This window comes from Schistocerca serialis, chromosome 6 (genome assembly GCF_023864345.2).
Source record: "Schistocerca serialis cubense isolate TAMUIC-IGC-003099 chromosome 6, iqSchSeri2.2, whole genome shotgun sequence".
Classification (NCBI taxonomy): domain Eukaryota; kingdom Metazoa; phylum Arthropoda; class Insecta; order Orthoptera; family Acrididae; genus Schistocerca; species Schistocerca serialis.
In genome coordinates this window covers 492,164,875-492,191,474 of record NC_064643.1, presented here as the reverse complement: position 1 = coordinate 492,191,474, position 26,600 = coordinate 492,164,875, and the positions used below count along the sequence as shown (strand labels likewise).

Below are 26,600 nucleotides of genomic sequence, written 5' to 3'. Positions count from 1 at the left end.
GGCACGAAATCGATTATAGACTTGATATTCTTCGCGCTACCCGTGGCGTCCATGTTGAAGTGTACTGAACCGTCCACCCGTGTATGAAAACTTGATGAGCTGCTGTATGATTTCCCTGTATTTGTTAGTCAATAAATTGTGTTTCCTCTCAGATTTTATGAGTTCAGATGTTGGAGTCTCATTGTGGACACCCTGTATTTTAAAATTATTTGGATTCGGTTTTTTTTGTTGAAAGTGAGTACTTCCCTTGTAAGAGCGCTGCACCACTAGATAGCTAAGGGTTCCCCTTACCTGCAGGCCGATCATCCCGCCGGTGTCGCTGACGAACCGGCGTGACCCGTACCTGGCGACGCGGCGGGCGTCGCGCGCGGCGCTGCACGTGGCGGCCGTGGCGAGCGCCGGCGGCGTCGGCGTGTGCAACAGCGCCAGCGGGCTGCTCTCCGCCGGCAGCGACGCCGCGCAGAAGCGCACCCTCAGCGACAGCACGGGCGCCCGCTCGCCGCTCGCAGAGATGGTCGACGACGTCTTCGTGTCGACGCCCGCGCTGCGCGGCGCCTCCCCGGAGACCAAGCAGCGCCAGCAGCAGCACCCCATGACGGTGAGTCGCGCCTCGCCAGTCTTAGCACCGACAACTGACTTCTATTTTTGTTACGACCTCTGAACGACAAGGGTAGCCCCCTTAATGGGTTCTGTTTTCTTCTTCTCCTGCCACAACCTCTTCATCCAACCGTTGTGCTTCGGAGATCTTCAGCGTCCTCTTGTCTCCTCCACTGGTGACTCTCTCTCTCTCTCTCTCTCTCTCTGTCTCCATTTCCTGTATCCTTCTCTTTTGTTGCTCTCTAACATATTGGTAGGTGTGCACTTTCTTGTCTAGTTCTCCTTGTTCGCCAATTCTGACCAATCCTTTCAGAGTTAAACAAATCACTTGCTTGCCCTACCCATTGTTTCTCAGAGTCTTTTGATCATTCTATCTCAACCGTGGATTTAATTTTCAAAGAATATTCTTAAAAATTTATTTTATTTAGTAGCGATTCATCAAGAACATTAACACATTTAATCGCACTATGTGAACGTGGGAGTAGTTGCCAGGGAGTAACTGAAGAAATCAAAATCAAAGTGCTTTTAAAAAATGGGAATTTTATTCCTAAAAGCTTTCTTTTTTTTTTTAAGAAACAGATTTTAAATTATAAGCAGAAAGCACCCTCTAAATATCAAGTTACAATTTATTCACAGGCAGAAAGAAACAAATTTTTGAGTATATGAGCTTTCGGGCTGAGAACCTTGCCGCTCCCTTTTGACACGGCCGTACTCACGACCGCTCACAACAATCTCTGAAAGACTACACTGGTGCAAATCTGCAACACACCAGATTACCTTAAAGCAAAAGTTTTAACAATTGACACAAACACACAAACTATGCACCCCGTAGGAGGGATGGAAATGGTACAAAATACTAAAAGTAAAAGATTAACTTGCCGCCGAAGGTGCAACTTTATTTTAACTTCTAAGAAAATTGTGACGGTGGAAAGGTGGCAACTTTATATACTAAAATGACCATTTAAATAAAAGCCCATGAAATGCAATCTTATATAAAATTATACAAGGTTGGCCAAACGAGTTACCATGCTCTACAGTACACATATACCGCCTCTCAAGATGATAGGCACGACAAAAATTATTTCAGGAATTAGGCCGTTGCACTCCAAGCAATAAATTCGTTAACACACCGAATCCGACAAACATGACAGAGGTAGCTCCGAACGACAGACATACAGAGAATATCGGCCGATGTCGAGTAAACCAAGATACCTACACCTTCTAACTCGGTCTCACCAAGATCAACGCATCAAACACCACTCAAGACAAGTTTAAAAGAATACAGAAAACACAAGTCACAACTGTCAAATCACTACGGAAGAAGGCTGGGGGTTCTAGACAACAACACACACCACTTCTTATCACACGCGTGAACGGCTGAGGAAACAATAATCTACAAATAACGAACAAATCGTAACAGTCGAGATTTAAAAGGAAGTAGCCAATTACCCAACTTGAGGATCCTGCTTCGGAGGAAAGCGAAAAGTCGCTCTCGCAGCTAGCGCCTCCAAATGCAACAGCGCGTGCCCGCCGCCAAAAGCCTCGGCCTGGCTTCGCGCTGTGGAGACTGCGTCGCTGCTCAGTTCCAACGAACCAACAAGGTCCAACCACATCCCGACTTGGAAAATGGTGTTCATCCTGAGAATCCAAGACGTCGTTGACTAAGACGACCGGCCGAGCAAACGACCAACGGCAGCCCGCTTTCGCCGGCAGCGGTCCCGGCGAATACTAAAACCATACGGACCCGACTGTTGCTGGCTGCCGGCTCTTCCCGACTGATCCTGGTGTCAACGCTCAGCAGACCACATGTCGCCATCCGACGACCAGCCGACCGATCGACCAACGGCCTTCCGTCTGCTTCGACCACGGTCCCGGCGCGTACTTGCACCGTGCGGACCTGCCTGCTGCTGACTGCCAACTCGTCCAACAGCGGAGTAACGACGAACCCGACTCAGTCCACAACCTAACAGCGACGGAGACTTAGGGCCGACTGACTAACATGCGAGTGTCTGCCTTCCGACTGACTCTGTCGACTCACTGCACCGACTCCCAGACTCACCGACTGGCGAGCTCATAGCGCCCTTTAAATGCACGTGCACAGGCAACTTTTCCCCTTTCCTACTAGAGGGAGACACCAAAACTGCGATTGTCACAGCGGCGCCACCGCCAGAAACGGAGGGAGACTGCTTCACACTACGCGCTGCGGTGCGCTCTTCAAAACAGCAATTCTTACCACGGTTTACTATCCATATTCATTCTGATCAAATAACCCATGACCTCTTACCAACAATCAACTGAAATGTCAGAATGTTGTGTAATATTTGATTATTTTTACCACTTACACACGAAAAAAAAAACAGGCTGGAAAATCAAGTCGCGTGAAATCAGTGTCGAAACTACAAATTTATGTCACACCAGTACCCTGGTCTAAGGTGTGTGACATATATTGCGTTTCAACTTTCTTTTTACAATGGCTCCAAGCAATACGCATCTCCGCTCTATCTACTCGGACAGCTTCTTTTAACATAGTGGCTAGTGACGCCCTTGTTAGAGCTATACACGGAAGCGACAAAAGTCATGGGACCGCCTAGTATCGTGTCGGACCTCATTTTGCCCGGAATAGTCAGCAACTCCACGTGGCATGGACTCAACAAGTCATTGGAAGTCCCCTATGGAAATACTGACGCATGCTGCCTCTAAAGACGTCCATAATTGCAAAGTGTTGTCGATACAAGATTTTGTGCATGAACTTACCTCTCGATTACGTCCCATAAACGCTCGATGGGATTCATGTCGCGCGATCTGGGTGGCCACATCATTCGCTCGGAATGGCCAGAATATTCTTCAAACCAATCACGAATAATTGTGACCCCGTGACATAGGACATTGTCAACCATAAAAATTCCATCGTTGTTTGAGAACATGAAGCCCATGAACGACTGAAAGTGGTCTCCAGGTACCTTAACATACCCATTTCGAATCAATGATCGGTGCAGTTGGATCAAAAGACCCAGTCCATTACATGTAAACACAGCCCACAGCATTATGGAGCCACCACCGGCTTGCACAGAGCCTTGTTGACAACATGGCTCCATTGCTTCGTGGTGTCTGCGACACACCCGAACTTTACCATCAGCTATTACCAACTGAGATCGGGATCCGTCCACCACGCCACGGCTTTCCAATAGCCTAGCGTCCAACCAATATGGTAACGAGCCCAGGAGAGGCGCTGCAGGGCATGTCGTGCTGTTAGCAAAGGCACTTGCGTCGGTCGTTTACTGTCATACCCCATTAACCTGAAATTTCGCCGCACTTTCCTAACGCATACGTTCGTCGTATGTCCCACACTCATTTCTGATATTATTTCACACAGTGTTGCTTGTCTGTTAGCAATGACAACTCTGCGCAAACGCCTCTGCTCTCAGCGGCCGTTAAGTGGGGCAAGTCGGCCCCTGCGTTATCCATGGTGAGAGGTCATGCCTGATAATTTGGTATTCTCGCCACACGCTTTACACTGTGGATCTCGCAATACTGAATTCCCTAACTATTTCTGAAATGGAATGTCCCATACGTCTATCTCTGACTCAGTCTGTTAATTCCCGTCGTTCAGCTGTGATTACGTGGGGACAGCTGCGACATTGCACTGCCCTTTTATACCTGTGGACCTGGTACTCCCGCCATCTGTATGAGTGTATGTGCACATCACTATGCCATGACTTTCGACAGCTCTGTGTGTGACATAATTACGACTTTACTTCGAATTCAAGTGATATTTTGTATATTGCTCGAGGCTGAAGGTTAATTTTGTGTGTAACTCAACAGAAATGGCTGCCCGTCACGCAGTTTCTAGACGCTGCGAGAATTACCGTGCCTATGGAGTTCTGTCAAAAGTTAATGACAACCCATTTGCCTTGACGTACATGTTGCTATTTAAATGTATTTCGGTAACTACTCAAGGAGATTAGTCCTTACGTCTTGGTTCCTCTGTGGGTATGATTGTGCCATTAAAGGAAAGTGATGCTATTGACGTAGGGGTACCTTTTCCAGGTGTGCTCACCAGTATCCTGTCGGTGTGTGTAGGTTCACACCGTGCTGTTCGAGAAGGGCCCAGGCAAGAAGTCTCTGGGCTTCAGCATCGTGGGCGGCCGCGACTCGCCCAGGGGCCACATGGGCATCTACGTGAAGACCATCTTTCCCACGGGGCAGGCCGCCGAGACGAAGACACTCCAGGAAGGTGAGCACACTCCAACATTCAGCGCTTTATAAACGAGCCCCTCCAGTATCTTCGTTTGTGTCGCCACTTACCGAAGTCACCGTTGGTAATGGTGTTGCAGAATTGTAAAACATGGTCTACATGTAATTTCTGACAGTGCTCTTTTTTTGTACATCGAGGTCTTCTATATTCTACTTTCCAGAACATCATCAGTGATGTGATTCTTCAGTTTCTCCCGGCGTATTTGTTGCTCGAACAGTCCACGGGTATGCTGCCGGTTCGTAGTGTCCAACGGGCACAATATTTCGGCGATCAGTCATGTCGCCATCGTCAGGTGCGCTGACGAACGAGCTCCTGAGGGCGGGCGGCCGATTTAAATCCCCTACGCCCGCCGGCGTCATCCAATTGGAAACCTACTTGTTTCTTCCGTTATGTCGATGACACGTTCGTCATCTGACCCCATGGTAGGGACAAGCTCCTGGATTTCCTTACACACCTAAACCCCATACATCTAAACATCAAATTCACTATGGAGACCGAAGCAGAAGGAAGATTACCATTCCTCGACGTCATGGTCAAGAGAAGAGTTGATGGTACCCTTAGCCACGGTATGTACAGGAAGAAAACGCATACTGACCTGTAACTGCATGCAGACAGTTGCCACCACCCTTCTCAGAGGAATGGAGTACTAAAAACACTAGTACACAGGGCGAGCAGCATCTCAGACGCAGAGAATCTGCCCTAGGAATTGGAACACCTTAAAACCGTGTACTCGGAATGGCAGATTAGACGCGGTCTCCGTCCCACCACCACAGCACAACCTATGGAGACGGATGAAGTCACGGAAGAAGAGGTAGCCACTGCCTTTATTCCGTACAACGGCGCACTATCGGGGAAAATCGGCCGTATATTAAAGAAACACCGAGTTAAAACCGTCTTTTGCCCGTCCAATAAAACACGAGCATTACTGGGAAGGGCGAAAAATGACCTCGGTTTGAGGAAGGCCGGCATATACCAAATTCCCTGTGAGTGTGGGAAGACTTATATCGGACAAACAGTACGCACCATTGAAGATCGTTGCCGAGAACATCAAAGGCACACTCGACTGAAATATCCAAATAAGTCGGCGGTAGTAGAGCACTGTTTGTCCGAGAAACACGAGATGGATTATGAGCGTACCAAGATCCTGGCTCAGACCTCTAAATATTGGGACAGCGTTATAAGGGAGGCTATCGAAATTCGCACCAGGGAAGATCTTATCAACCGAGATTGCGGCTACAATCTCAGCAAGGCTTGGGACCCGGCATTGAATGTAATTAAGAAGACTCTCAGCAAGAAGCACGTACTGGCGACCAGGGCGGACGTAGCAAGCACATCAACGCTACGACAGATTCCGACGCCCACGTCTTCGCGGTCGCCGGCGCGGCGAAGAGGGTGGCCCGCGGGGGGAGGGAATTTAAATCGGCCGCCGGCCCTCAGGAGCTCAGTTCGTCAGCGCACCTGACGATGGCGACATGTCTGATCGCCGAAATATTGTGCCCGTTGAACACTATGCACCGGCAGTATACCCGTGGACTGTTAGAGCAATCATCAGTGATGTTTCTCTCTGTTATTCTAAATCTACATACAATGATCAGCCAAAACATTTTGACCACCTACTTAATAGCTTCTTTGTCCGTCTTTAGTACTAAATAGATCACTGATTCTGCGAATTAGGGATCCGACAGTTTTTTGGTAGGTTTGTGGAGGTATGTGGCATTAGATGTCTATACGCAGGTTTCGTAATTCGCATAAATAACGAGCCGCTGATTTGCGTATGAGGCGATGGTGCCCGATGGCGACCCAGGTGGGTTCTACTGAATTTGCATCAGGCGAATTTCGTCGCCGAGACATCACCATGAGCCCACTACAATGCACCTCAAACCACTGTGCCACGCATCGGGTTCCGAGGCACGGACAGTTATACTGCTGAAAGATGACACCGCAGTCGGGGAAGACATCAAGCATGAAGGGATGCAGGTGGTTCGCAGCTGTCAGCATGTCTTCGGTTACTACCACAGGTGCCATGCAAGCGTAGGAGAATGTCTATCATAGCTTAATATTCGTCCCACCTGCCTGCGTCCGTGGTGCGCTGCACGTTTCGAGCTGCCCTTCAACTGGGTGACGGTATCAGTGGAGACGACAATCAACCTAGTGTGGCAAAAATGTGATTCGCCCGAAGAGCCGACACGTTTCCATTGATCGCCGGTAGAATTCCGATGGTTCCGTGCCTACTGCAGTCGTAATTACGACGTGTGGGCTCTTTGGGTGAATCACATTTTTACGTTTTCATTGATCGCCGATAGAATCCCGATGCTCCCATGCCTACTGCAGTCGTAATTGACGATCTCTTTGGGTCAACATGTGAACACGTAGGGATGGCCTGCTGCAGTGCTCCATGTTCCACAATGTATGATGAACGGTGCGCTACGAAATGCTTGTGCGTGCACCAGCACTGTGCTCTTTCGGAAGAGATGTCACAAATCACCATCTATCCTTCATTACACACCAGAAAAGCCTGCGAACGCCACGTTCTGTGAAGAGTCGTGGACGTTCAATCATTTAGCGGCTAGTGGCAGTTTCATTGTCCTTCTACCTCTTTCCGTATATGCTCACAACACTAGCGCTAGAACATTCAACCAGCTTCACCGTTTTAGGGATACTCGTTCAGGAGCTCTGCGTAATAATAATCTGCCCTTTTCGAGGTCGCTTATGTCAATGGATTTCCCCAGTTGGAACCCATATCTCCGCTAGGGTGATCCTCCATCCGTGTCTGTACCGCTTTGATACTTTAGTTACCGCGTCACGTGCCGAAACGCCAACAGGTGGCATCCAACGTCGCTGTGGGCAGTGGTCATAATGTTTTGGCTGATCAGTGTATGTATTATGCAAGCCACCTTACGGCGTACCTCTGGAACCACTATCTGTTTCCAGTGTGGCAGGAACGGTTTTCGATGAACTCCTGTGTGAGATCTAATTTCTTGCGTTTCCTCGTCATGGTTATTTCATGAAACATACACTGTACGGTCTGAAGTATCCGGACACTCCTATGTAATGGGGAATTCGCTACTAGATGTCACTAGAGGCGGACCCGCACTTAAAAGGAGGCAGTGAGTATTGTGTTGTCAGTAGAGAAGAGGTAACAGCGGAATGGACCGGTCAGTATAGCTCAGTCTCTTCGAATGAAGGTTAGTCGTTGGATGTCACATGAGTGTCCTATGCATCACTGACATTTCAATCTGGACAGGGACCGTCGAACATCTGGAAGGATGGCTGTAAAAATCGCTTAAAATGAGCAGAAAGAATCAATCGTCAGTTCCAAAATGCTGCTAGCAGTCCAGCTAGCGCAGTAACTGTGCGCAGGGAGTTAGAAAGAATGAGGTAAATTGGCTGAGGGGCTTCTCATAAGCCACAAATTTCCATAGTCAGTACTATGCGACAATTGAGGTGGTGTAAAAAAGCGACACCATTGAACAGTGAAGCCCGCATCTCGTGGTCGTGCGGTAGCGTTCTCGCTTCCCACGCCCGGGTTCCCGGGTTCGATTCCCGGTGGGGTCAGGGATTTTCTCTGCCTCGTGATGGCTGGGTGTTGTGTGCTGTCCTTAGGTTAGTTAGGTTTAAGTAGTTCTAAGTTCTAGGGGACTGATGACCATAGATGTTAAGTCCCATAGTGCTCAGAGCCATTTTTTTGCACAGTGAATGACTAACAACGAATGATTTGGATTGATGAATCACGCTATACCCTGTGGCAAACCGATCGGAGTATTTGGGTTTGGCGAATGCGTGGAAAACTTTACCTACCATCAAGCATAGTGCCAACATTGAAGTACAGGGGAGGTGCTATTACGGTATGGGACTGTTTTGCGAGATTAGGGCGTGGTCCCCTTATAGCGCGGTACACTCTCTCTCTCTCTCTCTCTCTCTCTCTCTCTCTCTATTCAGATATGTGTGAACTGCTAAGGTCATCAGTCCCTAAGCTTACACACTACTTTACCTTAATTATCCTAAGGACATACACACACACTCATGCCCGAGGGAGAACTCGAACCGCCGCCGGGACCAGCCGCACAGTCCATGACTGCAGCGTCTTTCTTTCTCTCTGTCTCTCTCTCTCTTCTCTCTCCTTACATTCTCATCTTCAGTTTTTCTTTGGATGTATTCCAATCTCCGTCGTCCATTACAGTTTTTACCCCCTGCAGCTTCCTGGAGCACTATGGAGGTTATTCCCTATTCCTTCTTCTTGTCAATGTTTTCCATGTGTTCCTCTCTTCGTCTATTCTGCAGAGAAACATTTTCATTCGTTATCAGTCGACGTCAACATTCTTCTGCAGCACCACATCTAAAACACTTCGATTCTTTTCTGTTCCGGTTTGCCCACTGTTCATAATTCACTACAATACAATGCCGTGCTCCAGACGTTCATTCTCTGAAATTTCTTCCCAAATTAAGGCCTATGTTTGATACCAGTAGGCTTGTCTTCTCCAGGGAAACGCTCTTTGCCGTGATACTCTGCTTTTTATGTGCTCTTGCTTCATATCTTATGGATTATCTTGCTTCCGAGGTAGCAGAATTCCTTAACTTCGTCTACTTCGTGGTCACCACTCTTGATATTAAGTTTCTCGCGGGTCTCATTGGTTCTCTTATCAGTTGACTGTTCTTGTTCTGTTTCTCGATTATTTTGGATATTTTACTAACTACATTGTTCTGCTCTACTATGGGAAGCTTTGCTGTATCTATTGTAGTCCCTACATGTTCAGTCGTTTCTGTTGTTCTACTGTGGCACTGTTTCCTCCAGTGCTGTGAGTTCACCCTTTCTGTAATATGTTTGTTTCACTTTCACTAATGTTCACATTCAGTACTTTTGGTAACACTTTTTGAGAACAGTGATCTTATAAGCTATGTAAGACTAGTGAAAAACTGTCTTGATCGCAATGGTTATTTTATCTAAAATAATCAGTTTCGTCCTAGTCTTAGGCAATCTTCAGAATAGCACTGTAAAGTATAGAAATCGTGCTAGTTACATAAAGAAGTCAGTAACTTAAAATGAAGTAACTTATTAAAACTGAGGAGTTGTTACCCATCAGCTGAAGCCGAGGACGTCCAGAACAGTCAGTAGACACCTCAATCACTGAAATTGCTGCTGTTGTCTAGGAAGCATTGTGTTATATAGATCTTGTGATGGTATGTTTGTGCCGACGTTAGCGTCAGCCAATGAGGAACGATTTACATAAATTACTTATCATTTGAAGATACGATTTACCTGAAAGTGAGTAATTATAAAAAGCAGTGCCTATAGAACAGAATAGATTATTCAAAATAATGACTAACTGTAATGAGACTATTTAAAAATTATTTCTCATATTTCTCTTATTTCTTGTAGTACCATCTGGCGGAAATAATTTTTTTAAGTAGTATCATATATTCATAGCATCGCCTATTTGATCAATAGAAAGTGTATATAGAATAAACAAATGGATTTATGTAAAATAACTATAAACTATGACAATTATACAGTAATTATGCTGTGATCTGAGTAATACGAAATTAAATAGAACATTGGCGCACTCTTCTGGCCTGGACTTGCTAGCTACGGACGCAGTTGCCAAGGAGACGTCGTAGTAAGATGGCCAGCAAATATCAAAGGTGTGTATCATGGACATCATTCGTTAACATAACGAGTGAGGGCGATCGCAGCTGGAAGATAATCAAGATGGTGTTTCTGAAGTGGCGGCAGAACAATTTTTTCTATAAGTTGCCAGCAAAAAGCTAGTCGTACTCGTAATACAGACCTGCTTTACGAAAGAACAATAGTACTTGGAAGCCAAGCGCGGGATTAGCCGAGCGGTCTAGGGCGCTGCTGTCATGGCCTGTGCGGCTGATCCCGGCGGATGTTCGAGTCCTTCCTCGGACATGGATGTGTGTGTTTCTCCTTAGGATAACTTAGGTTAAGTAGTGTGTAAGCTTAGGGACTGAGGACCTTAGCAGTTAAGTCCCATAAGATTTCACACACATTTTAACATTTTTGGAAGCCAATAAATTGTTATTTGTGGTAAAATTACGTCAACGCATAACATATGATTATGAAATATCCCCTGATCATATAACAAAACTGGAATGCTGGTCACATTCTTTAATATAGAACTATTTTTCACAAAGAACAATGTACCTGGAAGCCCATAAGCCGTTATTTGTCGAAAAATTTTGTCACCGTATAAAATCTAGTGATAAAAAAATGTACGGTCAATTAATTAAACTGGAAAAATTCTAGAGTACTCACTCGTATCAAAGTTTTGTTAATAAATCCTCAACAACATAATTATATGTATCTATCTGTTACGAGATTTTGGTATACAAAATGAAAATGCCACTGAAATTAAGATAAAACGAAAAACAGCAGTCTACTTAAATGAAGCCGCCAAATAATTCGAAGAAATCTTTTCCTCGGAAATCCGCCTGTTCATTCAACAGGGTTGACGGATTATTTTTGAAATAAACAGATATTTCTATTTCTTCCAGAGTGTTCACGAGTAAACCTTTTGGAATATAATTCAGAATTTTGATGTTATTCATGATTGCTCGGAAATCCGCCTGTTCATTCAACAGGGTTGACGGATTATTTTTGAAATAAACAGATATTTCTATTTCTTCCAGAGTGTTCACGAGTAAACCTATTGGAATAGAATGCAGAATTTTGATGTTATTCATGATATCTCCTTCTGAATGATTTTTACAACTCAGATGTTGTCCAAAGACTGATTTTTTACGTGCTTATCCGAGATATGTGCTTTGAACCGTGTTGTAAAATTACGCCCAGTTTGACCAATACATATTTTGTCAAAATCACTGCGCATTAATTTATAAACTCCTGATCTACAATGGCGATTATTAGTACTGCCAGTCACATTATAGCGTAAAAAAGTGTTATGAATTAGCAACAAAATGATATTCCGCCAGGGGCTAGATTTGCCTCGCTCGATACAAAAAACTTATAAACCAACATTCTAATAGGAGAAACTATAGACATTAAAAACAATCTCGTAACACCTAGAATGTTAGCCCTAAGTACATGTTAATCCGTTTATTACATCGTACGAACGACGATTCATTCATCCCTGCATTTCTCTGGCAGAGCTCCCGCATAGCACGTTTCTCTTCTTACTATCCGAATCACCCATTTCGGGAGCTGGGTTCTTGATCTACGTTGACTTTCAAAGACAGCGTAGCCGACGGAAGTTATAGAAGAACAGTCTCCTTCAAGGAAGCGTATTGACGTCAATCCCGTTCAATATATTTACTGATGACCAACTTCTGGCCTCCAGTACCAGAGTTCCTTGTATACCGATGATCTCGCCCTAGCCATACTGAGCAAACACTTTGAATCGGTAGAAAACATACTCACTAATGCTCTTGAAAGGGGCGTCAAGAGATTACAGTGCAAATCAGCTTAAACCAAATCCATCGAAGACACAGGTATGTGCTTTCCAGTTAAGAAGCCGGGAAGTCACTCGCAAATTAAAGGTTGTCAGGTCAGGGGTTGAATTGAAACAACATGATACTGCAGAATACCTAGGAACGACACTCGAACTCTCTCTTACACACAAGAACCATTACTTGAACACCAAGCTAAGAGTTTCTGCCAGGAACGGTCTCCTTAGAAGACTGATTCACGATAGCGTAGTAAAGCCGAAACAGTTCAAACTTCTGTAATGGCACTGCGGTATTTCGCTGCAGAGTGTGATGTTCTGTTTGGTATAAATGAAGTCATACATTTGAATGTAGAGGTCAACAAGAAATGCAGATTTACTACAATATGTTGAAAATCTACTCCAGCCGTGTGACTTTATCACCCAGTGTTCGAACTAAAATAGCTGCGAACAAGAAAAAGAAGTAAATGGAGCCGGAGGTAACACATCCATTACGCGACATGAAATGCATGCGTAAAGAGTGAAATCTGGAAGTAGCTTTCTCAAAACATCAGATGAACTGAGCACCATAGAGACCAAAGCTAAAGACCCCTTCGCCCTGGCTGGAAAAATGTATCTGAAATTTTACCATCAGGGATGGCTGACATGGAAGTCCTTGACTAGATTGATTTTAGCATTGGGTAGGTTCAGGGTTAATACGGCAAGACTGGTCGACGACAAAGAAGACAACTTCAAGTGCGACGGTGCAGAAGATCAGACAGTTACTGTGTCCGATCTCTTGCACGGAAGATGACTTGTATGAAGCCTCGGATAATGCATTAGATATAGCCAAGTTTTGATTAAATGTAATGTTTGTTAAGTGTGTAAATCTGCATATTTCTGACACGAGAATAACAAAAAAATGCCAAACCGATACATTTTCCGTTTTCTGTCAGTCCTGAAAATTTGCATCATCAAGTAAACATTCAACGGGTAGTGGAGGGAAGCTGTTGGTGTTTAGATCCTCCATTTCCTCGGCTGTTCATTTTGGTGACATGGAGAATCCGCCACATCGCAAATTGAGGTCTTACTTCCTCAATATGCCAGGGCTGAAACATGAGATAGACAGACACCAATGAGACGAGTCTAATGCAGAAACACTAGTTACTGTTGCAGCAGAATTGGCAGACATGCCCAACACAGCAACTCCACATGAGCGCCGTTTGTTCGACGTTGTGCTACTCTTAAAAATGAAAATAAAGAGAGAGAAAAAAACCACCGATTGCTTTTGGGTGACTCGTGCTCTGTTTTGCGTGTGGCAATCAGCTGTGCTTCAAAGTTCAACTGAAATTGGATTCTAAAACTGAATGCTGGTCCAACAAGTTACTCTTGTGTCGTCAGAGCACAGCCCGCCGTCAGGCAATCACCGTGTTGCGTGTGTGTGTGTATGTGTGTGTGTGTTTTGGAGGAGGGGGGAGAGGTGTGGGTGGGTGGCTTCCCCACCCCAGGCCTGAGTAATAAATGGGGCAGCGACGGGTGACGCCGCTAGGGAGCCAGGGGCGCCGAAATGGAGTAAAGTTTGTTGATCGACAGGCCACATCTCAGGTATTAGCCCTTCATTCATCACCGACGCATTCCTGTAAAACCCTCTGCCCCGTCGTTGCTTGACTCAATCCCACATTTCTTAGCTTATTGTAACTGTATTTCTCCAAATACTGTTAATGGTTCACTGTAATCCACAAGTATTGGTCATTTACAATTGTTTGCAGCTCGCAGTCTAACCGTCCGCATTCTCTCTCTACCTGCAGACGGGAGTAACTGGAAACGAAATGATTAGCGGTACCTTCCTCTAGACATTAACATGTTGGCGTGTTACTACATCCCACTCGATGTAGGTGGTTAGTATTTGGACCATTACCTGTTAATATTAGTACCATGCCCCGAGTAGGAGAGATGTCGCGCTTTGTGAAACTGCTTCTCTATATTTAAAAAAAAATTCATTTTGTTTCTGAATTACAGACTTTTGTTTAACAGTATTCAGATTCATTATGTTATGATACAGATGGTAGAATACTACGAGTTAAAAACTACAGTGCACCCACTCACAGAGGTCCAGTGTGGGCTGTAATTATCGTATGGCAGCGACACTACTGCATAATCTAATACGTTAATGCGGAACCAATTCAAGCTGAACAAAAAAAATTGGTTCCAATGTGGACCACCAGGTGCAAACCTGACGCTTGATTGCAAGAAACGCCTCTAGAAATATTTCCATATGTAATGGACTAGTAACGGGAATGGGCAGAAAACGTCAAACAAGGGAGAAAGACATAACTTCGATTTTATTACTAGCCACTGCTTTCAGAGTTTGTTCAGTATGACCACAAGGAATGTCGAAGGGATGCTGCATACGTAAACCGACGGGATCAACAGTTGCTCACAACAGTTCTGTTGGAATCTGAGTACCGTGTTCTTGAACAATAGCCTTCAAATCATGCAGAGACTGAACGCGTCCATAATATCTTTTAGATATCCGTAGAGTCACATAGATTCAGATCACGTGATCTTGTAGGCCATACAACTGGAAAACATCCGGAGATGATTATAAAACATCCAACATTCCACATAACACCTTCACTTTTTTGTTTTTTTCTCCTTCTTTTTTCCTTTCTAGAAATACTTACCCCCAAGCTATGCATAGCACAATACTAACACCTCCTCCTCCTCCTCCTCCTCAGCTCAACATCTCACTCATTATGGAGCGATGCTGACTCAGTTTTTCAGGGTAGCAAAGGGGAAGTTGCGGTACAGAAAATGACCCAGAGATCATCACTGTGTGTGTGTGGTTTGTGTGTGTAGTGAGTAGAGTGTTATGAAAGAATGTGTGTATAGTGTGTGCAGTGACTAATAGTGAGATATGAGTGAACGGTGTGGCATTACATTATTTAATAAGTTGTTGTTGTTGTTGTGGTCTTAAGTCCTGAGACTGGTTTGATGCAGCTCTCCATGCTACTCTATCCTGTGCAAGCTTCTTCATCTCCCAGTACCTACTGCATCCTTCTGAATCTGTTTAGTGTATTCATCTCTCGGTCTCCCTCTACGATTTTTACCTTCCACGCTGCCCTCCAATACTAAATTGGTGATCCCTTGATGCCTCAGAACATGTCCTACCAACCGATCCCTTCTTCTAGCCAAGTTGTGCCACAAACTTCTCCCCAATCCTATTCAATACCTCCTCATTAGTTACGTGATCTACCCACCTTATCTTCAGCATTCTTCTGTAGCACCACATTTCGAAAGCTTCTACTCTCTTCTTGTCCAAACTAGTTATCGTCCATGTTTCACTTCCATACATGGCTTACACTCCATACAAATACTTTCAGAAACGACTTCCTGACACTTAAATCTATACTCGATGTTAACAAATTTCTCTTCTTCAGAAACGATTTCCTTGCCATTGCCAGTCTACATTTTATATCCTCTCTACTTCGACCATCATCAGTTATTTTACTCCCTAAATAGCAAAACTCCTTTACTACTTTAAGTGTCTCATTTCCTAATCTAATTCCCGAAGCATCACCCGATTTAATTTGACTACATTCCATTATCCTCGTTTTGCTTTTGTTGATGTTCATCTTATATCCACCTTTCAAGACACTGTCCATTCCGTTCAACTGCTCTTCCAAGTCCTTTGCTGTCTCTGACAGAATTACAATGTCATCGCCGAACCTCAAAGTTTTTACTTCTTCTCCATGAATTTTAATACCTACTCCGAATTTTTCTTTTGTTTCCTTTACTGCTTGTTCAATGTACAGATTGAATAACATCGGGGAGAGGTTACAACCCTGTCTCACTCCTTTCCCAACCACTGCTTCCCTTTCATGCCCCTCGACTCTTATAACTGCCATCTGATTTCTGTACAAATTGTAAATAGCCTTTCGCTCCCTGTATTTTATACCTGCCACCTTCAGAATTTGAAAGAGAGTATTCCAGTTAACATTGTCAAAAGCTTTCTCTAAGTCTACAAATGCTAGAAACGTAGGTTTGCCTTTCCTTAATCTTTCTTCTAAGATAAGTCGTAAGGTTAGTATTGCCTCACGTGTTCCAACATTTCTACGGAATCCAAACTGATCTTCCCCGAGATCCGCTTCTACCAGTTTTTCCATTCGTCTGTAAATAATTCGCGTTAGTATTTTGCAGCTGTGACTTATTAAACTGATAGTTCGGTAATTTTCACATCTGTCAACACCTGCTTTCTTTGGGATTGGAATTATTATATTCTTCTTGAAGTCTGGGGGTATTTCGCCTGTCTCATACATCTTGCTCACCAGATGGTAGAGTTCTGTCATGACTGGCTCTCCCAAGGCCATCAGTAGTTCTAATGGAATGTTGTCTACTCCCGGGGCCTTGTTTCGACTCAGGTCTTTCAGTGCTCTGTCAAACTCTTCACGCAGTATCTTATCTCCCATTTCGTCTTCATCTACATCCTCTTCCATTTCCATAATATTGTCCTCAAGCACATCGCCCTTGTATAAACCCTCTATATACTCCTTCCACCTTTCTGCCTTCCCTTCTTTGCTTAGAACTGGGTTGCCATCTGAGCTCTTGATATTCATACAAGTGGTTCTCTTCTCTCCAAAGGTCTCTTTAATTTTCCTGTAGGCAGTATCTATCTTACCCCTAGTGAGAGAAGCCTCTACATTCTTACATTTGTCCTCTTTAATAAGTTATTTGTAAAAAAGTATTGTATACCAGGAGTAAATCTAATGATTGTGTCTAACTAGAAGTCTGTAAATATATGTGTATACGAATTAATTTATTTTAAATTGACATGTCCTATATCCTTGTACAAAGAGATCTATGGACGAATAAAGCTACTACTACTACTACTACTACTACTACTACTACAACTACATAACACATTCACCGGGCGAGCGACATGAAGTGCTGCCGCATCTGAATGAAAACAGTGGTTTCCATACAGCTGCGCTCTTTCAAAGCAGGAATCACATGTTGTACAAGGTGGTCTCGATAACGTGCAGACATCACTACACTGACAGACCCTCTGGGTGTATTCTTTTAAAAGAACAGACCAAGAATAAATGTGGTTGTGAATTCACACCACACAGTGACATACGGTGAATACAGTGGCTCTTTGTGTACAACATGTGGTTTGACAATACCCCAAATTCCGCAGTTCTGTGTATTCTAGCGTAAAATGCGCCTCGTCAGTCTATAGAATATTTCCCAGCCACATGTCCTCAACTTCTACCCCTGTCAGAAACTGAAGAGTAGATTCAGAACTTTGCTGCGAATAATGAGGCATCAGTTGCTGCATGGTCTGGATCTTGAATGGGTAGCAGTGTAATATAGGCTGCAAAAGCCTCCGTACTGTTGACCAGGGGATGTACAAGTGTCGTGACACTGCACGAACACTAGTTCTATCCGGGGCAGGTTCTGCATGGTCAGTTACAGCAACAGCAACCTCGTCAATAGTTTCCACCAGGACAGGACGCCGTCCTCTTCCGGGTGACACATCAGGCTCACCCGAGTTTTTGAATTCCATTATCATCTTCTTTAAACCATTTAATGACATTGGGCCTCTCCTCAGATCTTTCAGTCGGCGATACTTACTCAATGCAACACTGTAAATGCTGCCGTTCACATAAAACATCTACATCTACATCTACATCTACATGGATACTCTGCAAATCACATTTAAGTGCGTGGCAGAGGGTTTATCGAACCACCTTCACAATTCTCTATTATTCCAATCTCGTATAGCGCGCGGAAAGAATGAACGCCTATATATTTCTGTACGAGCTCTGATTTCCCTTGTTTTATCGTGGTGATCGTTCCGCCCTATGTAGGTCGGTGTCAACAAAATATTTTCGCATTCGGAGGAGAAAGTTGGTGATTGGAATTTCGTGAGAAGATTCCGTCGCAGCGAAAAACGTCTTTCTTTTAATGATTTCCAGACCAAATCCTATATCATTTCTGTGACACTCACTCCCATATTTCGCGATAATACAAAACGTGCTGCCTTTCTTTGAACTTTTTCGATGCACTTCATCAGTCCTGCCTGGTGAGGATCCCACACTGGGCATCAGTATACTAAAAGAGGACGGACAAGCGTAGTGTAGACAGGCTCCTTAGTACGTCTGTTACATTTTCTAAGTATCCTGCCAATAAAACGCAGCCTTTGGTTAGCCTTCTCTCCAACGTAAGTTTCACTAACCGTGCACGGACTCTCTTGTCGATAGCAATACTGTTCACTCGCATGATAGCTGAAATGATAATTAAATCAATACCTTAAGCTGTCAACAGGCGTTGATGGACATCAACGGGGACAGTTGAAAATGTGTGCCCCTACCAGGACTCGAACCCGGGATCTCCTGCTGACATGGCAGACGCTCTATCCATCCTTTTTTTTCATTTCGTTCGTTGCTGATCGTTGTGTTTGGTCGTTGCGGCCGTCACATGACATCCGTTCAAATTCGTTTGTTGATCCTTCTACTTTTTTTATTGTAGAGGCCAGCCAGCTCTCTGACTGAACACGCTGAGCTACCGTGCCGGTGCCCATCTGAACCACCGAGGGCACAGACGATAGTGCGACTGCAGGGATTTATCCCTCGCACGCTCCCCGTGAGAGCCACATTCCCAACTTAATGTTCACACACTACATTCGTAGTGCCCCTGCCCACTACACTCATTACTCGCGGCAGACAACCTTACCGAATCCCATAAGAGTTCGGGCAATGCGTGTGCATCCGCACAAAAGAAGAAGATTAATGATCGGTTAGCCTTAACTATATGTAGATGGTATCTGTTCTTTCGGACATGTCCGAAAGAACAGATACCACCTCCATACACATTATAGCTTGTCAAATGGGAATTTCATACCGTCATACAAACTGTACAGCGCTAGATTTGCTCCTGGTGGCCAGAACTGAAATTATTTTTCTTTCCAGTCTGAATCGGATCCACATAACCGCATTAGCATGGCTACCAAGTTGCACTGGCATATGATAATTACAGCCCACACTGGACCTAAGGGATTAGCTGCAATATAATTATAACCACTCGGTACATCGCTAACACCTAGAAATTGTCGTAGTACATCAAAACGTGCAAATGAGTAGTAATCACGGGTTTCAAGCTGCAATTTACATATCTTTACTGCCACCTCATAACTTTCCCATATGTTCGTAGTTAGAAGAAAGGTTCATAAAAGAAACGTTATCTTTTTTCTGGTCAAGTCTACGGTTTTTCCTTCATGCTAAATATAATTGTACTGTGAAAACTAAGTTGCTTTTTGATGAAATATTCTTCTTTTCAATATAAAGATTCCTAATCTCCGTTAAACTGCCTTGGCGAGGAAGTTGTTGCTCCACTTCTTATTTTTTCATTATTCTGCATAATTCTGTGTTGTTGAGTGATGTAACACATATGTATATTCTTGGAGTGACGGACATTTTTTTGTTAGAATGTACTAGGCGCCATTCCCGATGAGCCAAATGCAACTGTTGCTTTTCGTCTCTGACAATAATCTCCAATCCTTTTTTATTATTTATAGCGCTGTTATGGCGTTCTGTTTAGTACTGCCGATAACTGATAATTTTTCCTCGTCCACGTCCAAATCTGAGTCTGGTTCCGAAAAGTAAAGATATGTTGCAGGGTTTCAATTATTTGGCATTTCATGCACTGCGGTGAAGATCTTAGTTTTATTTTGTGTGCCTTTCCTCTGTTGGTACGAGCTTGTTTTTACTGTATTATACCATACAGTCATGACTGCTATGTAGAATTGGATTATTTATGTTGTGTCAGACATTCCACAATTTACCTGTGGATACTTGCGCTCGATTGGGTTTCGTGTAAGTCCCACTGTTGGCTCAGTGTATAGTTTGGCCGCACTTACAGGACACGGATCGGAATTCATCGATTGTAGATAACTCAATCATAAGCTGACCTCGCGTACAAGGCTAATTATTTATAGTGGCGAAATTTTTTGGAATTGCCCTATCTGGCGGCTCGAACAGGTAAACAATTTGCCCGTCACTGCTGTTGAGTTGTTATGTACTACATACTCCCGTCACGTTAATGTGACCACCGTCTGTGTTAGCTGTCAACACGCGTTAACCACACACAGACATCAGTTGGCAGCACTAGCAGTGGAGGGTCTATAACCACGTCGGGAGGATGCAGAAAACAGTACAGTCGTTGTCGTAATAGGGCAACGGAGCGATTATCTGACGCCCAAAAGGGCATCGCTATTAGCGTTCGGGCCAAGGATGGAAGCTTTTCATTACAGACCATAGATGACAGGGGGTCAACGATGGCTGCGGAAATGTGTACAGACGAATAGATATGCAAGCTTTGAGGAACAAAGTGCCCATATGAACCAGGGAGCTGCCAGCCATACCTCCTTATTGACCATTCAGTGAACATAGCTGTGTACGGCCCTCCGCACCAGGCGCCTGTTTCATGCACCCATGCTGAGTGATGACCATTGGCGACGAAGGCTAGAATTCGCACGACAATACTGCACGTAACTGGGCGTCCACTGCGTGGCGACAGGTGTCCTTTTCAGATGAATCACGTTCTATGGTCCATCGGAAAGGTGGCCAGTGGCTTGTACTGCATTAAACTTCTGAAACAAAAGACCCTACAAACAGGGACCGTTGTGGTCTGGGGAATGTTTTAGTGGCATGCTCTGGGGGATCTCGCCATTGTAGATGGCTCAATGGATCAACACAACTATGCATCTATCTTTAGGGACCATGTCCACAACTACATGCAGTTTGTTTTTCCTCGGCACAGTGGCATCTACAAGCAGGACAATGCAACGTGTGACACAGCTCGCAGTGTATATATGTGGTTCACAAAGCATCAGGATGAGTTTACCATACTCCCCTGCTCACCAAACCCATTGGATTTTATCCCAATCGAGAATTGGGACTACTTATACCGGTCTCTTCATGCCATAATCCTCGACCGAGAAACATAGCACAGATGACCATGGCACTGGGGCTCCACACCTCTGTTGGTACCTTGCAGAATCTCATTAACTCTCTTTCTGCCCGTCTCGCACTGCAAAAGGTGATAAATCAGAATTCTCACAAGTGTCACATTAATGTGACTGGACAGTGTATTTTTGTGGGTCTGCTGACGAATAAAGCTTTGCATAGCTGTTGGATATTTTTAAGCTCAGTCCTTCTTGTGGGCATCATTTTGAAAGCACCATAAGAATATATTACCTTGCTAGAAATATACCGACCATCGCAACCTAGGAACGTCGTTCCATATTGTACGGGAGCGGTACGGTGGATGCAATGAAATATAATTTGCTATACATGTAAGCGTTGGTCACTGCAATTTTCTGTACATGGTTCAGGCTACTGGTGGTATGTTCTTTGAAGGTTGTCCTTGATGTATTGAGCTTCTCATTCCAGTTCGCGTTAGTCATTTCTTTGGGGTTTGCAGTGATCAGGAACATGGTGCATGCCCGCCATGCAGTGGTTCTAGTGTCCCAGTCAGACTGCCATTCATCTAAATTCCAGGCTCGTAAGTGTCTTTTATTAGTAATATGAGCTGCTGTGTGCTCGTACACACGATCATATTGTTAATGTTCCAGTAATACACAGTTTTCCTGTAACATGCCACGTCTCATTGGCCACATCACGAGGATCACCAGTGAACCTTCGACAGATGTACTGTGAAACGCACAGGCGAGCCTCAGAAGTACCCACCTCTAAATTCGTCGCATCTGTGGGTCTCCAGACGAAGGCGATGCGCCAGGAAGCTGGCTGCGAAGTCCACAATGACGTTGAAAATAGCCTCGCGATATGACAGCGCCACATGCAATGACAGTTTATAGTCGCTAGTAACAGCACGGGCAATCTGACGCATAATTTTAGCCGCTTTGCTTATCGAACATCTAAGAAGCAACTGCTCAGGTTTCAACCTTTGAGATTCGGTTGATGCTCTGAATATCAAGTTCAAAAGAAGTGTTTCCTCCGTTACAAAGAATGCTTGGTACTAATGAAATATAGTTAAGAGAAACTATTAAAATATAATAACACAAAAAATTAAATAAAACGCGGTGGCCAAGCACATGGGTATGCGCAGACTCGAAGATTGCTGAGGCACGCAAATACCTATGGGCTAATATAGAATACTATAGCAAGAATAGGTCTAGGAGCAGTTATAGTTGAAGATAGTCGGGAAACCTCGAGTCCCTACTAGGCTGCCAGTAACAGATCTAGTAAGATAAGCTGGAGGTTATTCAGTTAGCACTTGATTTAAATTCCTATTGCTTTATATTATCATCATTTCATTGCTAACATAGTTTATAACTATATATAATACGTGTGTCGCCATGAGTATTGGTTATGTGCAGCCTACTTAGATGTCAAGAAAACATTTCTAAAATTCATGACAATAAACTCAACCGAATTGAACCGAATTGTTTCACATTGAAAGACATTTGATTGGCGATACGAATGGTACACGAAGTGATCTGATTGCGAAATTTCTCAGAATTAATTTAATGGATTTTTGGCCACTTCATTAGGCTGATGCATAAATTAGTAGCGTTTTGTTTTGCATGTTGATATTCTCGTTGTTATGGGCTTATTTTTCGACTTTCATTTTTTCTTTCTAGTTCACTGTTGCTATTTGAGCTTACATGTTGTCATTTTGTCATTTGGATTTAGTACGTGGAGCTGTGAACGCTACAAAACGGAGTGCCAAGTGGAGAAGTCGGAATGTGTCCCGTTCATTCTTTTGTTTGAGTTCAGTGGAGGAATGACGGCAGGCAGATTAATTTTTGCTGTGTTTTTAAGGAATATTGTGTTGTCGTTAGTGCCTATCGATGTTCAGGAAAATCTTCGGAGTGTGATGATCTTTTAAAAGCATTAATCCACAATGATTCGTGTCAATGTCTTCAAGAACTGGCAAATGTGTGAACTGTGATTATACCACCATAATGCGACATTTGTAAGCAATGAGTAAGGTTCAAAAATCGGTTGTATTGGTACCGCAGGCTGTAAGCCAAACATCAGCGCCGCCGTATGTGCATCTCTGCTCACTCGTTTTCAGTTTACTTGAGAACAACATCGATTGTTTTTATCCTGTCGCTACTGGCGACGAGAGATGGTGTCTTTATGCTAACATAAGGGAAAGAAAAGAAAGGTTGAGTTCAAACAGAGCAGCAACTCCCCGTACAAAGACCTGCACGCCTCCACGAAAGATAATGTTATGCATCTGGTGGAGCAGCGACGGTGTGGCGTATTACGAATTCCTTCCCCGAGGTGTAACCATCACTGCTGACATTTATTGTCAACAACTGAGACGTGTTGCAGCCGTAGTCCAAGAACAACGACCAGGAAGATTGCGTGAAGTCATGCTACGCCACGATAACGCCCGCCCCTATTCCGCTAGACTGACAAAAAACACTATACGCGAGTTGTGTTGGGAAGTCATTTTACACCAACCTTATTCACCTGATCTTGTGTCCTTAGATATTCAGCTTTTCCCCTCTCTATCGAACAACTTTGAAGGAACTTCCTTTCGATGTAACAGGAAGGTGTATGTAAAGGCACGCTATTGGGCGGCGACGACCACAACTCCTCCGTGCTTAAGAGGGAACACTGAAAAAGTGAATTATATCGCTTCTACATCGACAAGATTTTATTCGTGAGTCTACTAGAGAAAGCTTTTGACAATATTGACTGGAATACTCTCTTTCAAATTCTAAAGGTGGCAGGGGTAAAATACAGGGAGCGAAAGGCTATTTACAATTTGTACAAAAACCAGATGGCAGTTATAAGAGTCGAGGGACATGAAAGGGAAGCAGTGGTTGGGAAGGGAGTAAGACAGGGTTGTAGCCTCTCCCCGATGTTATTCAATCTATATATTTAGCAAGCAGTAAAGAAAACAAAAGAAAAATTCGGAGTAGGTATTAAAATCCATGGAGAAGAAATAAAAACTTTGAGGTTCGCCGATGGCATTGTAATTCTGTCAGAGACAGCAAAGGACTTGGAAGAGCAGTTGAACGGAATGGACAGTGTTTTGAGAGGAGGATATAAGATGAACATCAACAAAAGCAAAACGAGGATCATGGAATGTAGTCGAATTAAGTCGGGTGATGCTGAGGGAATTAGTTTAGGAAATGAGACACTTAAAGTAGTAAAGGAGATTTGCTATTTGGGGAGCAAAATAACTGATGATGGTCGAAGTAGAGAAGATATAAAATGTAGACTGGGAATGGCAAGGAAAGCGTTTCTGAAGAAGAGAAATTTGTTAGCATCGAGTATAGTTTTAAGTGTCAGGAAGCCGTTTCTGAAAGTATTTGTATGGAGTGTAGCCATGTATGGAAGTGAAACATGGACGATAAATAGTTTGGACAAGAAGAGATTGTTCAAATGGCTCTGAGCACTATGGGACTTAACTTCTGAGGTCATCACTCCCCTAGAACTTAGAACTACTTAAACCTAACTAACCTAAGGACATCACACACATCCATGCCCGAGGCAGGATTCGAACCTGCGATCGTAATGGTCACGCGGTTCCAGACTGAAGCGCCTAGACCCGCACGGCCACACTGACCGGCTGACAAGAAGAGAATAGAATCTTTCGAAATGTGGTGCTACAGAAGAATGCTGAAGATTAGATGGGTAGATCACATAACTAATGAGGAGGTACTGAATAGAATTGGGGAGAAGAGAAGTTTGTGGCATTACTTGACAAGACGAAGGGACCGATTGGTAGTACATATTCTGAGGCATCAAGGGATCACAAATTTAGCATTGGAGGGCAGCGTGGGGGGTAAAAATCGTAGAGGGAGACCAAGAGATGAATACACTAAGCAGATTCAGAAGGATGTAGGTTGCAGTAAGTACTGGGAGATGAAGAAGCTTGCACAGGATAGAGTAGCGTGGAGAGCTGCATCAAACCAGTCTCAGGACTGAAGACCATAACAACAACAACACTCACACCCAAATAACCTTTGTGGCCACCCTTGATGTATAGTTCTGTAAACGGAGAGAAAGACACACACTGTAATGTTTGCCTAGCTCACCCCAACTTTACACTCTTTTCTCTTGGTTTTTCTTGGGCGCTGTATTCGGTAAGACTTCCGAGTTTTGCTGACTGATGTAATCAAAAGTCATTTGGAGTCATTCTCATATAGAGAAACGGCCGTCAATGCCAAGGTTGCCGTTCCTTCCTTCAGTCTGTTACGAAATTTCATTTGCGCATCTCTTTCTTACGGATGATTGCAATGAGTACTTGTACAGTGTAGTGTTATGTTTGTGTTGCTATGGTGATGGGAACCGAGAAATTTGGAATTCATTTGAACGTTTTAGTACAAAGCCTTGTTATTAGGAGCACAGCGCTACCTCTTCTCCTTGCCGGCCAAATACTGGAGATGAAAATTTATTCCACCGGCAGTATTCAGAGCGACGACAACCGAATCGAGTACCCCACTCAGGTGTATTCAGTCGTAGACAAATGCAAGATAATGACTATAACAAGAAGAGAGATCTGGACTGCATACGATTACAAGATTACTACTATACATATAAATTAAATATGAAGCAGTAATAAAGTGTAAAGATATCAAATGCAAAGACCTCACTAAATAAGTAGCAGCAAGGACGAATGGAAGACAGATTTGTAACAAAGATTTCAGAAAGTACAGTTCAGCTTTAGACCGGCCGGTGTGGTCGAGCGGTTCTAGGCGCTTCAGTCTGGAACTGCGCGACCGCTGCGGTCGCAGGTTCGAATCCTTCCTCGAGAATGGATGTGTGTGATGTTCTTAGGTTAGTTAGGTTTAAGTAGTTCTAAGTTCTAGGGGACTGAAGACTTCAGATGTTAAGTCCCATAGTGCTCAGAGCCATTTGAGCCATTTGACCTGTATGGGAACTCGCAGTTCCAGAAAGTTGCTCACATGGTTTTAAAGTATTACTAACATGCGACATAAAATGAAATGAACACAGTCTGTAGTAGGGAAGCAAATTGGCAGATTTAGATTTGTTGGAAGGGTTCTAGGAAGAAGCGGCGCATCACTTAAAAAATCGCTTACAAGAGGCTAATGCGACCAATTCTAGGACACTGCTCCATGCTTTGGAGTTCTTATAAAGGACATGTGACAGGAGACATCTAAGAACTGAGATACACGCTGTAACGACCGTAACAGGTCGGTTTAGACCATGTGACAGTGCGACAAAGATGCTCGGAGAACTTAAAAGATGTCTGTGGAAGAAAAGTAACGTTGTTCTCGCGAAACCCATCTGGATATATGTAAACGATCTGTTGTCAAGGAAAAATGTGCAGTAGTCCAACAG

At 44.0% G+C, this 26,600-nt stretch overlaps 1 protein-coding gene across 1 annotated transcript in view; it reads left to right on the top strand.

Moving 5' to 3' along the window:
- LOC126484950 (uncharacterized protein KIAA1522-like) overlaps nt 1-26,600 on the top strand; it is a 488,837-nt gene that overhangs the window by 395,630 nt on the left and 66,607 nt on the right. Inside the window, exons 14-15 of the mRNA XM_050108551.1 lie at nt 298-598; nt 4,678-4,831. Coding sequence (XP_049964508.1) covers nt 298-598; nt 4,678-4,831 — 455 coding nt within the window. The remainder of the gene's footprint in view (nt 1-297; nt 599-4,677; nt 4,832-26,600) is intronic.